Here is a 14,970-nt window from a genome sequence, read left to right as displayed (position 1 = left end):
GACGACCTTCAACTCTGTTATATATTGACGACCTTCAACTTTGTTATAAATTGACGACCTTCAACTCTCTTATACATTGACGACCTTCAATCTTATATATTGACGACCTTCAACTCTGTTATATATTGACGACCTTCAACTCTGTTATATATTGACGACCTTCAACTCTGTTATATATTGACGACCTTCAACTCTGTTATATATTGACGACCTTCAACTTTGTTATATATTGACGACCTTCAACTCTGTTATATATTGACGACCTTCAACTCTGTTATATATTGACGACCTTCAACTTCGTTATATATTGACGACCTTCAACTCTGTTATATATTGACGACCTTCAACTCTGTTATATATTGACGACCTTCAACTCTGTTATATATTGACGACCTTCAACTCTGTTATATATTGACGACCTTTAACTCTGTTATATATTGACGACCTTCAACTTTGTTATATATTGACGACCATCAACTCTGTTATATATTGACGACCTTCAACTTTGTTATATATTGACGACCTTCAACTCTGTTATATATTGACGACCTTCAACTCTGTTATATATTGACGACCTTCAACTCTGTTATATATTGACGACCTTCAACTCTGTTATATATTGACGACCTTCAACTCTGTTATATATTGACGACCTTCAACTCTGTTATATATTGACGACCTTCAACTTTGTTATATATTGACGACCTTCAACTCTGTTATATATTGACGACCTTCAACTTTGTTATATATTGACGACCTTCAACTTTGTTATATATTGACGACCTTCAACTTTGTTATATATTGACGACCTTCAACTTTGTTATATATTGACGACCTTCAACTTTGCTATATATTGACGACCTTCAACTTTGCTATATATTGACGACCTTCAACTCTGTTATATATTGACGACCTTCAACTTTGTTATATATTGACGACCTTCAACTCTGTTATATATTGACGACTTTCAACTCTGTTATATATTGACGACCTTCAACTCTGTTATATATTGACGACCTTCAACTCTGTTATATATTGACTACCTTCAACTTTGTTATAAATTGACGACCTTCAACTCTGTTATATATTGACGACCTTCAACTTTGTTATAAATTGACGACCTTCAACTCTGTTATATATTGACGACCTTCAACTCTGTTATATATTGACGACCTTCAACTTTGTTATAAATTGACGACCTTCAACTCTGTTATATATTGACGACCTTCAACTCTGTTATATATTGACGACCTTCAACTTTGTTATATATTGACGACCTTCAACTCTGTTATATATTGACGACTTTCAACTCTGTTATATATTGACGACCTTCAACTCTGTTATATATTGACGACCTTCAACTCTGTTATATATTGACGACCTTCAACTTTGTTATAAATTGACGACCTTCAACTTTGTTATATATTGACGACCTTCAACTTTGTTATAAATTGACGACCTTCAACTTTGTTATATATTGACGACCTTCAACTTTGTTATAAATTGACGACCTTCAACTTTGTTATATATTGACGACCTTCAACTTTGTTATATATTGACGACCTTCAACTTTGTTATATATTGACGACCTTCAACTTTGTTATAAATTGACGACCTTCAACTTTGTTATATATTGACGACCTTCAACTTTGTTATAAATTGACGACCTTCAACTCTGTTATATATTGACGACCTTCAACTCTGTTATATATTGACGACCTTCAACTTTGTTATATATTGACGACCTTCAACTCTGTTATATATTGACGACCTTCAACTCTGTTATATATTGACGACCTTCAACTTTGTTATATATTGACGACCTTCAACTCTGTTATATATTGACGACCTTCAACTCTGTTATATATTGACGACCTTCAACTTTGTTATAAATTGACGACCTTCAACTCTGTTATATATTGACGACCTTCAACTCTGTTATATATTGACGACCTTCAACTTTGTTATATATTGACGACCTTCAACTCTGTTATATATTGACGACCTTCAACTCTGTTATATATTGACGACCTTCAACTCTGTTATATATTGACGACCTTCAACTCTGTTATATATTACGACCTTCAACTCTGTTATATATTGACGACCTTCAACTCTGTTATATATTGACGACCTTCAACTCTGTTATATATTGACGACCTTCAACTTTGTTATATATTGACGACCTTCAACTCTGTTATATATTGACGACCTTCAACTCTGTTATATATTGACGACCTTCAACTCTGTTATATATTACGACCTTCAACTCTGTTATATATTGACGACCTTCAACTCTGTTAAATATTGACGACCTTCAACTCTGTTATATATTGACGACCTTCAACTCTGTTATATATTGACGACCTTCAACTCTGTTATAATAAGTATCTTTCTATGTGTTTCACTTTGGTATTTTTGCCTGAAAATTCAGTCTACTATCTTAACGTTATCAATGTGTATTATTGTTTTTCCTGGAACATTTAGATAATTGATTATCCTGCAGGTTCATTGAAGTCCGAGATTTTTTTTCAGATTCAAAATTTATTTCAAAAATTTGTTTCGTCCTCTCTACAAAAATCTGTTTCGTCTTCTCTACAAAAATCTGTTTCGTCTTCTCTACAAAAATCTGTTTCGTCCTCTCTACAAAAATCTGTTTCGTCCTCTCTACAAAAATCTGTTTCGTCCTCTGTACAAAAATCTGTTTCGTCCTCTGTACAAAAATCTGTTTCGTCCTCTGTACAAAAATCTGTTTCGTCCTCTGTACAAAAATCTGTTTCGTCCTCTACAAAAATCTGTTTCGTCCTCTGTACAAAAATCTGTTTCGTCCTCTGTACAAAAATCTGTTTCGTCCTCTCTACAAAAATCTGTTTCGTCCTCTTTACAAAAATCTGTTTCGTCCTCTGTACAAAAATCTGTTTCGTCCTCTCTACAAAAATCTGTTTCGTCCTCTATACAAAAATCTGTTTCGTCCTCTACAAAAATCTGTTTCGTCCTCTCTACAAAAATCTGTTTCGTCCTCTATACAAAAATCTGTTTCGTCCTCTGTACAAAAAGCTGTTCGTCCTCTGTACAAAAATCTGTTTCGTCCTCTGTACAAAAATCTGCTTCGTCCTCTGTACAAAAATCTGCTTCGTCCTCTGTACAAAAATCTGTTTCGTCCTCTACAAAAATCTGTTTCGTCCTCTCTACAAAAATCTGTTTCGTCCTCTCTACAAAAATCTGTTTCGTCCTCTCTACAAAAATCTGTTTCGTCCTCTCTACAAAAATCTGTTTCGTCCTCTTTACAAAAATCTGTTTCGTCCTCTCTACAAAAATCTGTTTCGTCCTCTGTACAAAAATCTGTTTCGTCCTCTATACAAAAATCTGTTTCGTCCTCTACAAAAATCTGTTTCTTCTCCTATGCCAAATCAAAATCGAGAACAACGTCCAGTATTGGGCCCCTACTTAAACAAGATGGGTCCTACACAGATGACAGCAAGGAAATGAGTGAGCTACTCAAGTCCCAATATGACTCAGTTTTTAGCAAGCCGCTAACCAGACTGAGAGTCGAAGATCAAAATGAATTTTTTATGAGAGAGCCACAAAATTTGATTAACACAAGCCTATCCGATGTTATCCTGACGCCAAATGACTTCGAACAGGCGATAAATGACATGCCCATGCACTCTGCCCCAGGGCCAGACTCATGGAACTCTGTGTTCATCAAGAACTGCAAGAAGCCCCTATCACGAGCCTTTTCCATCCTATGGAGAGGGAGCATGGACACGGGGGTCGTCCCTCAGTTACTAAAAACAACAGACATAGCCCCACTCCACAAAGGGGGCAGTAAAGCAACAGCAAAGAACTACAGACCAATAGCACTAACATCCCATATCATAAAAATCTTTGAAAGGGTCCTAAGAAGCAAGATCACCACCCATCTAGAAACCCATCAGTTACACAACCCAGGGCAACATGGGTTTAGAACAGGTCGCTCCTGTCTGTCTCAACTACTGGATCACTACGACAAGGTCCTAAATGCACTAGAAGACAAAAAGAATGCAGATGTAATATATACAGACTTTGCAAAAGCCTTCGACAAGTGTGACCATGGCGTAATAGCGCACAAAATGCGCGCTAAAGGAATAACAGGAAAAGTTGGTCGATGGATCTATAATTTCCTCACTAACAGAACACAGAGAGTAGTCGTCAACAGAGTAAAGTCCGAGGCAGCTACGGTGAAAAGCTCTGTTCCACAAGGCACAGTACTAGCTCCCATCTTGTTCCTCATCCTCATATCCGACATAGACAAGGATGTCAGCCACAGCACCGTGTCTTCCTTTGCAGATGACACCCGAATCTGCATGACAGTGTCTTCCATTGCAGACACTGCAAGGCTCCAGGCGGACATCAACCAAATCTTTCAGTGGGCTGCAGAAAACAATATGAAGTTCAACGATGAGAAATTTCAATTACTCAGATATGGTAAACATGAGGAAATTAAATCTTCATCAGAGTACAAAACAAATTCTGGCCACAAAATAGAGCGAAACACCAACGTCAAAGACCTGGGAGTGATTATGTCGGAGGATCTCACCTTCAAGGACCATAACATTGTATCAATCGCATCTGCTAGAAAAATGACAGGATGGATAATGAGAACCTTCAAAACTAGGGAGGCCAAGCCCATGATGACACTCTTCAGGTCACTTGTTCTATCTAGGCTGGAATATTGCTGCACTCTAACAGCACCTTTCAAGGCAGGTGAAATTGCCGACCTAGAAAATGTACAGAGAACTTTCACGGCGCGCATAACGGAGATAAAACACCTCAATTACTGGGAGCGCTTGAGGTTTCTAAACCTGTATTCCCTGGAACGCAGGAGGGAGAGATACATGATTATATACACCTGGAAAATCCTAGAGGGACTAGTACCGAACTTGCACACGAAAATCACTCACTACGAAAGCAAAAGACTTGGCAGACGATGCACCATCCCCCCAATGAAAAGCAGGGGTGTCACTAGCACGTTAAGAGACCATACAATAAGTGTCAGGGGCCCGAGACTGTTCAACTGCCTCCCAGCACACATAAGGGGGATTACCAACAGACCCCTGGCAGTCTTCAAGCTGGCACTGGACAAGCACCTAAAGGCAGTTCCTGATCAGCCGGGCTGTGGCTCGTACGTTGGTTTGCGTGCAGCCAGCAGCAACAGCCTGGTTGATCAGGCGCTGATCCACCAGGAGGCCTGGTCACAGACCGGGCCGCGGGGGCGTTGACCCCCGAAACTCTCTCCAGGTAAACTCCAGGTAAACTCTGTACAAAAATCTGCTTCGTCCTCTGTACAAAAATCTGCTTCGTCCTCTGTACAAAAATCTGTTTCGTCCTCTGTACAAAAATCTGTTTCGTCTTTACAAAAATCTGTTTCGTCCTCTACAAAAATCTGTTTCGTCTTCTCTACAAAAATCTGTTTCGTCCTCTACAAAAATCTGTTTCGTCCTCTCTACAAAAATCTGTTTCGTCTTCTCTACAAAAATCTGTTTCGTTCTCTCTACAAAAATCTGTTTCGTCCTCTCTACAAAAATCTGTTTCGTCCTCTCTACAAAAATCTGTTTCGTCTTCTCTACAAAAATCTGTTTCGTCCTCTACAAAAATCTGTTTCGTCCTCTCTACAAAAATCTGTTTCGTCTTCTCTACAAAAATCTGTTTCGTCCTCTACAAAAATCTGTTTCGTTCTCTCTACAAAAATCTGTTTCGTCCTCTCTACAAAAATCTGTTTCGTCCTCTACAAAAATAAATGCCGAAATTTGTGATTCACTTAAGGTTATATCAATAATTTAGTTCCCATTTATAAAAGTAATTACCAATAGACCCCTGACTGTCTTCAAGACCCCTGACTGTCTTCAAGACCCCTGACTGTCTTCAAGACCCTTGACTGTCTTCAAGACTCCTGACTGTCTTCAAGACCCCTGACTGTCTTCAAGACTCCTGACTGTCTTCAAGACCCCTGACTGTCTTCAAGACCCCTGACTGTCTTCAAGACTCCTGACTGTCTTCAAGACCCCTGACTGTCTTCAAGACCCCTGACTGTCTTCAAGACCCTTGACTGTCTTCAAGACTCCTGACTGTCTTCAAGACCCCTGACTGTCTTCAAGACTCCTGACTGTCTTCAAGACTCCTGACTGTCTTCAAGACCCCTGACTGTCTTCAAGACTCCTGAATGTCTTCAAGACCCCTGACTGTCTTCAAGACCCCTGACTGTCTTCAAGACCCATAACTGTCTTCAAGACCCCTGACTGTCTTCAAGACCCCTGACTGTCTTCAAGACTTCTGACTGTCTTCAAGATCCCTGTCTGTCTTCAAGACCCCTGACTGTCTTCAAGACTTCTGACTGTCTTCAAGACCCCTGACTGTCTTCAATGTGATGTAGTCCAGCTGGGCTTGTGAGGTCTCTAGGGAGACCTAATTTAACCAATTATATGGTCACACCTTGCCTTGGCAAACGTCTGTAGCCACGCCCACGTCTGAGATCTTTTGTTCTTGACGCCTCAGACCTAGGCGTCAGGTCGTACACGTGGTTGTGGAGGGTGCTTGGACCACCATAAAAGCCCAAGGAAGAGCTTAGTAGGGAGATTCGAGCGGAGCTGCTGCTGGGGTGCAGAGCTCCTGAGCAGAGACTTCGAGCGGAGCTGCTGCTGGGGTGCAGGGCTCGGGAGAAGGCTGCTGAAGTCTCTGGAGGAGACTGTTGGAGGCATTGGGCAGAGTACTGGCTTGGCGCATTACTCGTGCTGTATAGGTCTTGGGACCTGTGGCTTAGTTCCTGTAGTGAACTGTCCTCTGTACTATATTGTAAGTTACATTCATTTTCGTCAAGTTGATTGTATTTCCCTGTCTCACTGCTTATGTGTACCACCCCATTTATCTAAACCACAATAATGCTCTGTTCCCAAATATATTATTGTACAAAGACTTAATAATAAACTGTGTTTGAGTAGAATAGTAATATTTACTGCCCACCGTTATTTATTCTTTTTTCTTATATTTTATTATGTTTATATGAGTGAAGAATGGGCGAGGCATATGTTAGTGAGTAGTGTAGAGTTAATGAGAGTGTCGTGGTGGTCACCACTGACCTGTCATTACCTACCTACCTCCGCTAATCATCTCACTCCTACCACCTCGCCTGCCTCTCCCCTGCCTACATAATCCCTTACTCCCATATTCCCCACTTATATCCTATTCAATCATTACCCCCCTACATGACATGGTGTCTAAGCGGTGGTGGTTCTTATTATTTTTATATTAGGAACCAGTCCCATGTGCCTTATTTTTGACTGCTCGGTTATACTTGTTATGCTACCATTTGCTACCACTTTTTTTTTTCTTGTGTGTAAAATCTAAAGTGAATATCTGTATGATATTATAATCCTAGTAACCTTAACTGTCCTTTTTTGACGGTGGGTCTGAATAATTGTTTGGGTGTAATATTATATTTGGTGGAGTTGGTTGTTGGTTTGAGATAAATGGTGGAGAATATCAGTATTTGGGTGAGACTTTTGGGGGAAGCAATTACTGGCCGAATTTGAATATTTACAGAGGAATGAGAAGTCACCCAGCCCGCCTTGGAAGACTTACCCACAACTGTCACCCATTGAAGAGTTGCCTATGATTGCTGTCCACCTGATGTGCCCAGTCACCCAGCTGATATGCCCAGTCACCCAGCTGATGTGCCCCAGTAGATGTATTGCTGCCCTGGTCTGTCATCCAGTGTAGTGGGTGTCTGTCTGCGTCACCCAGCCTCTGTGACCATCACCCACGGACCGCCAGTTACCCGCAGTTGCCAGGGATGGGTGACCGCACCTGCTGTTGATGACCTGAAGTGACCTCACCTCACCCGGAGCAACTGACCATTGCCTGCTACTGCTGATGTCGGCTGCTGTGATGCTGTCTACTATGCTGCGGCCTTGCTATGATGTTGAGATGCTGCGGCCGTGCTGTGATGCTGGGACCGTGCTGTGATGCTGTGGCCGTGCTGTGTGCTGCTGTGATGCGGCCGTGCTGTGATGTTGAGATGCTGCGGTCGTGCGATGATGTTGAGATGCTGCGGCCGTGCTGTGATGCTGGGACCGTGCTGCGATGCTGTGGCCGTGCCGTGTGCTCTGTGATACGGCCGTGCTGTGATGCTGCGATGCTGCCTAGCTCAAGAGGAGGAGATGGCGGTGATGCTGCAGTGGTGTGTGAGGGATTCTGGCTGGTGTGCCAGGACAGGAGAATCTACTATGAAGGAGTTGCCATCCTCGGAGATGTGGAAGGAAGTGATCCGCGAAGATGGACTCCAGCTGCTGGGACCAGCCTGCTTTCAAGGGCGGTATGGAGGCGTATCCTGCCTTGCTGGTCGACCTGTACGACCGGTATGCGGGGATGCTCTGCCAGCCATGAGAGACAATTGAGAGTGTGAGATGTCCCCAGCCTACTTTGACTTGCCAGAAGTGTTAGTGTTACCTGTGTGAAATAAGGTGACCTTGAATACGGTCCAGTGATTATGGCCACCTTGTTTTATAAGGCCAGTGAATCCTAGTAGTGGCATAGGATAATGGAGGGTCTTAGCTGCGATGCCTGCCCTGTCTCGATTTTCAGATGTTGTAGTGTGCATGTGAAGTGTGCCGAAAATGCGACCTTGGTGGTCGTGAAGTGATCCAGTTGCAGTTACTTGAAAGAATGCAACCCGTTGGAGCAGTTTTCCACGCCATAGAAGCCTAGAGAGGTTTGGCCCAATGGTTAACGTACGAGGGTGACTAGCATTGGCTAGTGCATTTCTAGTAGAAGTAGGGAAGGCACTGGAGTCCGATATTTAGGTTTAAGGAGAAATGACGGGTAAGGAGGCTTTGCACCAGAGAGCGACTATTATGCTGGCCAACTGCCAGGTGTACTGATTATGCTGCCTTGTGGTAGTTGAGGAGGTTGAGGGAAATATAATTGTATTATGTATAATTTTGTCTTTGTATTGTAATAGATTTAAGGGATTAGGATTAAAATAGTCTAATAACTAGGACAAATTGTCCTAGTTCTCAGATATTTTAAATTGGGGGAGAAAGGGGGATGTGATGTAGTCCAGCTGGGCTTGTGAGGTCTCTGGGGAGACCTAATTTAACCAATTATATGGTCACACCTTGCCTTGACAAACGTCTGTAGCCACGCCCACGTCTGAGGTCTTTTGTTCTTGACGCCTCAGACCTAGGCGTCAGGTCGTACACGTGGTTGTGGAGGGTGCTTGGACCACCATAAAAGCCCAAGGAAAAGCTGAGTAGGGAGATTCGAGCAGAGCTGCTGCTGGGGTGCAGAGCTCCTGAGCAGAGACTTCGAGCGGAGCTGCTGCTGGGGTGCAGGGCTCGGGAGAAGGCTGCTGAAGTCTCTGGAGGAGACTGTTGGAGGCATTGGGCAGAGTACTGGCTTGGCGCATTACTCGTGCTGTATAGGTCTTGGGACCTGTGGCTTAGTTCCTGTAGTGAACTGTCCTCTGTGTTATATTGTAAGTTACATTCATTTTCGTCAAGTTGATTGTATTTCCCTGTCTCACTGCTTATGTGTACCACCCCATTTATCTAAACCACAATAATGCTCTGTTCCCAAATATATTATTGTACAAAGACTTAATAATAAACTGTGTTTGAGTAGAATAGTAATATTTACTGCCCACCGTTATTTATTCTTTTTTCTTATATTTTATTATGTTTATATGAGTGAAGAATGGGCGAGGCATATGTTAGTGAGTAGTGTAGAGTTAATGAGAGTGTCGTGGTGGTCACCACTGACCTGTCATTACCTACCTACCTCCGCTAATCATCTCACTCCTACCACCTCGCCTGCCTCTCCCCTGCCTACATAATCCCTTACTCCCATATTCCCCACTTATATCCTATTCAATCATTACCCCCCCTACATGACATCAAGACTCCAAACTGTCTTCAAGACCCCTGACTGTCTTCAAGACTTCTGACTGTCTTCAAGACCCCTGACTGTCTTCAAGACTCCTGACTGTCTTCAAGACCCCTGACTGTCTTCAAGACTTCTGACTGTCTTCAAGACCCCTGACTGTCTTCAAGATCCCTGTCTGTCTTCAAGACCCCTGACTGTCTTCAAGACCCCTGACTGTCTTCAAGACTCCTGACTGTCTTCAAGACCCCTAACTGTCTTCAAGACCCCTGACTGTCTTCAAGACCCCTGACTGTCTTCAAGACTCCTGACTGTCTTCAAGACCCCTGACTGTCTTCAAGACTCCTGACTGTCTTCAAGACTTTTGAATGTCTTCAAGACCCCTGACTGTCTTCAAGACCCCTGACTGTCTTCAAGACCCCTGACTGTCTTCAAGACTCCTGACTGTCTTCAAGACTTCTGACTGTCTTCAAGACCCCTGACTGTCTTCAAGACTCCTGACTGTCTTCAAGACTCCCGACTGTCTTCAAGACCCCTGACTGTCTTCAAGACTCCTGTCTTCAAGACCCCTGACTGTCTTCAAGACCCCTGGCTGTCTTCCAGACTCCTGACTGTCTTCAAGACCCCTGACTGTCTTCAAGACTCCTGACTGTCTTCAAGACCCCTGCCTGTCTTCGAGACCCCTGACTGTCTTCAAGACCACTGACTGTCTTCAAGACCCCTGACTGTCTTCAAGGCCCCTAACTGTCTTCAAGACCCCTGACTGTCTTCAAGACCCCTGACTGTCTTCAAGACTCCTGACTGTCTTCAAGACCCCTGACTGTCTTCAAGACTCCTGACTGTCTTCAAGACCCCTGACTGCCTTCAAGACCCCTGACTGCCTTCAAGACCCCTGACTATCTTCAAGACTCCTGACTGTCTTCAAGACTTCTGACTGTCTTCAAGACCCCTGACTGTCTTCAAGACTACTGACTGTCTTCAAGACTCCTGACTGTCTTCAAGACCCCTGATTGTCTTCAAGACTCCTAACTGTCTTCAAGACCCCTGACTGTCTTCAAGACCCCTGACTGTCTTCAAGACTCCTGACTGTCTTCAAGACCCCTGACTGTCTTCAAGACTCCTGACTGTCTTCAAGATTCCTGACTGTCTTCAAGACTCCTGACTGTCCTCAAGACTCCTGACTGTCTTCAAGACCCCTGACTGTCTTCAAGACTCCTGTCTTCAAGACCCCTGACCGTCTTCAAGACTCCTGACTGTCTTCAAGACCCCTGACTGTCTTCAAGACCCCTGACTGTCTTCAAGACTCCTGACTGTCTTCAAGACCCCTGACTGTCTTCAAGACTCCTGACTGTCTTCAAGACCCCTAACTGTCTTCAAGACCCCTGACTGTCTTCAAGACTCCTGACTGTCTTCAAGACCCCTGACTGTCTTCAAGACCCCTGACTGTCTTCAAGACCCCTGACTGTCTTCAAGACTCCTGACTGTCTTCAAGACACCTAACTGTCTTCAAGACCCCTGACTGTCTTCAAGACCCCTGACTGTCTTCAAGACTCCTCACTGTCTTCAAGACCCCTGACTGTCTTCAAGAGTCCTGACTGTCTTCAAGACCCCTGACTGTCTTCAAGACTCCTGACTGTCTTCAAGACCCCTGAGTGTCTTCAAGACCCCTGACTGTCTTCAAGACCCCTGACTGTCTTCAAGACTCCTGACTGTCTTCAAGACCCCTAACTGTCTTCAAGACCCCTGACTGTCTTCAAGATCCCTGACTGTCTTCAAGACTCCTGACTGTCTTCAAGACCCCTGACTGTCTTCAAGATTCCTGACTGTCTTCAAGACTCCTGACTGTCTTCAAGACCCCTGAGTGTCTTCAAGACCCCTGACTGTCTTCAAGACTCCTGTCTTCAAGACCCCTGACTGTCTTCAAGACCCCTGACTGTCTTCAAGACCTCTGACTGTCTTCAAGACTCCTGACTGTCTTCAAGACTCCTGACTGTCTTCAAGACCCCTGACTGTCTTCAAGACCCCTGACTGTCTTCAAGACTCCTGTCTTCAAGACCCCTGACCGTCTTCAAGACTCCTGACTGTCTTCAAGACCCCTGACTGTCTTCAAAACCCCTGACTGTCTTCAAGACTCCTGACTGTCTTCAAGACTCCTGAATGTCTTCAAGACCCCTGACTGTCTTCAAGACCCCTGACTGTCTTCAAGACTCCTGACTGTCTTCAAGACCCCTGAGTGTCTTCAAGACCCCTGACTGTCTTCAAGACTCCTGTCTTCAAGACCCCTGACTGTCTTCAAGACCCCTGACTGTCTTCAAGACCTCTGACTGTCTTCAAGACTCCTGACTGTCTTCAAGACTCCTGACTGTCTTCAAGACCCCTGACTGTCTTCAAGACCCCTGACTGTCTTCAAGACTCCTGTCTTCAAGACCCCTGACCGTCTTCAAGACTCCTGACTGTCTTCAAGACCCCTGACTGTCTTCAAAACCCCTGACTGTCTTCAAGACTCCTGACTGTCTTCAAGACTCCTGAATGTCTTCAAGACCCCTGACTGTCTTCAAGACCCCTGACTGTCTTCAAGACTCCTGACTGTCTTCAAGACCCCTAACTATCTTCAAGACCCCTGGCTGTCTTCAAGACCCCTGACTGTCTTCAAGACCCCTGACTGCCTTCAAGACCCCTGACTGTCTTCAAGACCCCTGACTGTCTTCAAGACCCATGACTGTCTTCAAGACTCCTGACTGTCTTCAAGACCCCTAACTATCTTCAAGACCTCTGGCGGTCTTCAAGACCCCTGACTGTCTTCAAGACCCCTGACTGTCTTCAAGACCCCTGACTGTCTTCAAGACCCCTGACTGTCTTCAAGACTCCTGACTGTCTTCAAGACTCCTGACTGTCTTCAAGACCCTTGACTGTCTTCAAGACCCCTTACTGTCTTCAAGACCCCTGACTGTCTTCAAGACCCCTGACTGTCTTCAAGACTCCTGACTGTCTTCAAGACCACTGACTGTCTTCAAGACCCCTGACTATCTTCAAGACTCCTGACTGTCTTCAAGACTTCTGACTGTCTTCAAGACCCCTGACTGTCTTCAAGACTCCTGACTGTCTTCAAGACTCCTGACTGTCTTCAAGACCCCTGACTCTCTTCAAGACCCCTGACCCTCTTCAAGACCCCTGACTGTCTTCAAGACTCCTGACTGTCTTCAAGACCCCTGACTGTCTTCAAGACCCCTGACTGTCTTCAAGATGCCTGACTGTCTTCAATACCCCTGACTGTCTTCAAGACCCCAGACTGTCTTCAAAACCCCTGTCTGTCTTCAAGACCCCTGACTGTCTTCAAGACGCCTGACTGTCTTCAAGACCCCTGACTGTCTTCAAGACCCCTGACTGTCTTCAAGACCCCTGACTGTCTTCAAGACCCCTGACTGTCTTCAAGACCCCTGACTGTCTTCAAGACCCCTGACTGTCTTCAGGAGGAAGCTGGACAGATATCTTAAGTCAGCAACTGACCAGCTGGGTTGTGGTTCGTGTATTGGAGTACGTACTGCCAGCAGTAACAACCAGCTTGATCATGCACTGATCCCCCTGGAGGCCTCGTTAAGGACCGGGCCGCGGGGGCGCTGACCCCTGGAGCAGCCTCCAGGTATACTATGGTCATTGTTGTCAAGATCTTACAAGCTGTGTCGTGATAAACAACTTCCACAATACATTACTGTTGTCTCCCGATCTTGTTTATGACTTATACAGTAAAAGGTAAAGATTAAAGATTATATTTGTAAAGGTTACAATGTGTAAGGACCATTTTGGTTTGTTATGTCAGCATAGTTGCTGATCCCTGTGTTATATAGCATAGCATACAGTATCATCCATGTGCTTTAGATAGGAGATCCCTTTTAGGCCTGTGACTTTGTGTGACGTCACTGGATGCGCATGTGTACGTTCGTACCTCTGCCTCGGCCTCAGTCGGCGTTTGACACAGGCTAGGACAGGCAGAGGCTGGACTCCAATTCCCATCATCACAGTCTGACAATATATCGTTACCATCCAACCAGTGTGTCTACCTTCAACCCTCGATATCTCCATTTAAGAACCCCTACGATAGTTAAGTACAAAGAAAGTTAGCATCATGCCGGGGCTTGAACCATCTCCTCTATAACAGTTTTCTCTTTTCGGTTTCGTTAACATGATTTACCGCACGATTTTAACATTGTGGTTAATTCCAGATAATTAAATGAACTCATTTACTTTCGTAAAATGTATAAACACTGAGACTAATAAAGTTTAGAAGTGTTTAATTTAAGTGATTCAAACTACACTCCACTATGAGGTCTGGTCTCAGACCGAACCGAGGGGGCGTTGACCCCCGAAACCCTCTCCAGGTACACTAAATTTGATGACAATACTTGAATGCAAAATAGCCACAGGGGGAGTTGAATGATAGATCTAGGCCTTTCGTGTTGCAATCAACACATCTTCAGCAGCTTGCAATGTTGCAGAAATGAGTAAGAAGTCTAGGTAGAGTTGTTCAGGAAAAAGGCTCTAGCTAGAGCCCTAACACTGTAGTTGTTTTGTATTTCGTATTTCTTGTTCACGATTATTACAGAGCCTAAATTATCTAATACTTACCAAAAGTAGTTTCATTTTTGATTGCAGTTAAGTGTTGCAACACATCAATCATGGCAGTATTGCGTTCTTGTTTGTCTTGCAGGAACTGACTTTCAAGTTTCTCCATTATGTTAGGAGGAACTGCAAAAAAATAACCATAGGTGAAACTTACAAATATATTAAAATTACCCATTACTAAATTACGTTTACAGTGGACCCCCGCATAACGATTACCTCCGAATGCGACCAATTATGTAAGTGTATTTATGTAAGTGCGTTTGTACGTGTATGTTTGGGGGTCTGAAATGGACTAATCTACTTCACAATATTTCTTATGGGAACAAATTCGGTCAGTACTGGCACCTGAACATACTTCTGGAGTGAAAAAAATATCGTTAACCGGGGGTCCACTGTACAATCTCCAGAGGAAATAAATCAGTGGAGGAGTGAGGT

General features: G+C 43.9%; 1 protein-coding gene across 1 annotated transcript in view; it reads right to left on the bottom strand.

The window, feature by feature from the left end:
- The window catches only part of LOC138854924 (cubilin-like), a gene marked incomplete at its 3' end in the record, with an annotated part of 36,674 nt that extends 22,019 nt beyond the window's left edge, over positions 1-14,655 (bottom strand). Inside the window, 1 exon segment of the mRNA XM_070100833.1 lies at positions 14,539-14,655. Within this exon segment, the coding sequence (XP_069956934.1) occupies positions 14,539-14,644 (106 nt within the window).
- Positions 14,656-14,970: the final 315 nt, after the last annotated feature.

This window comes from Cherax quadricarinatus, chromosome 75 (assembly GCF_038502225.1).
Source record: "Cherax quadricarinatus isolate ZL_2023a chromosome 75, ASM3850222v1, whole genome shotgun sequence".
Lineage (NCBI taxonomy): Eukaryota > Metazoa > Arthropoda > Malacostraca > Decapoda > Parastacidae > Cherax > Cherax quadricarinatus.
This window is presented reverse-complemented; position numbering and strand designations above follow the sequence as displayed.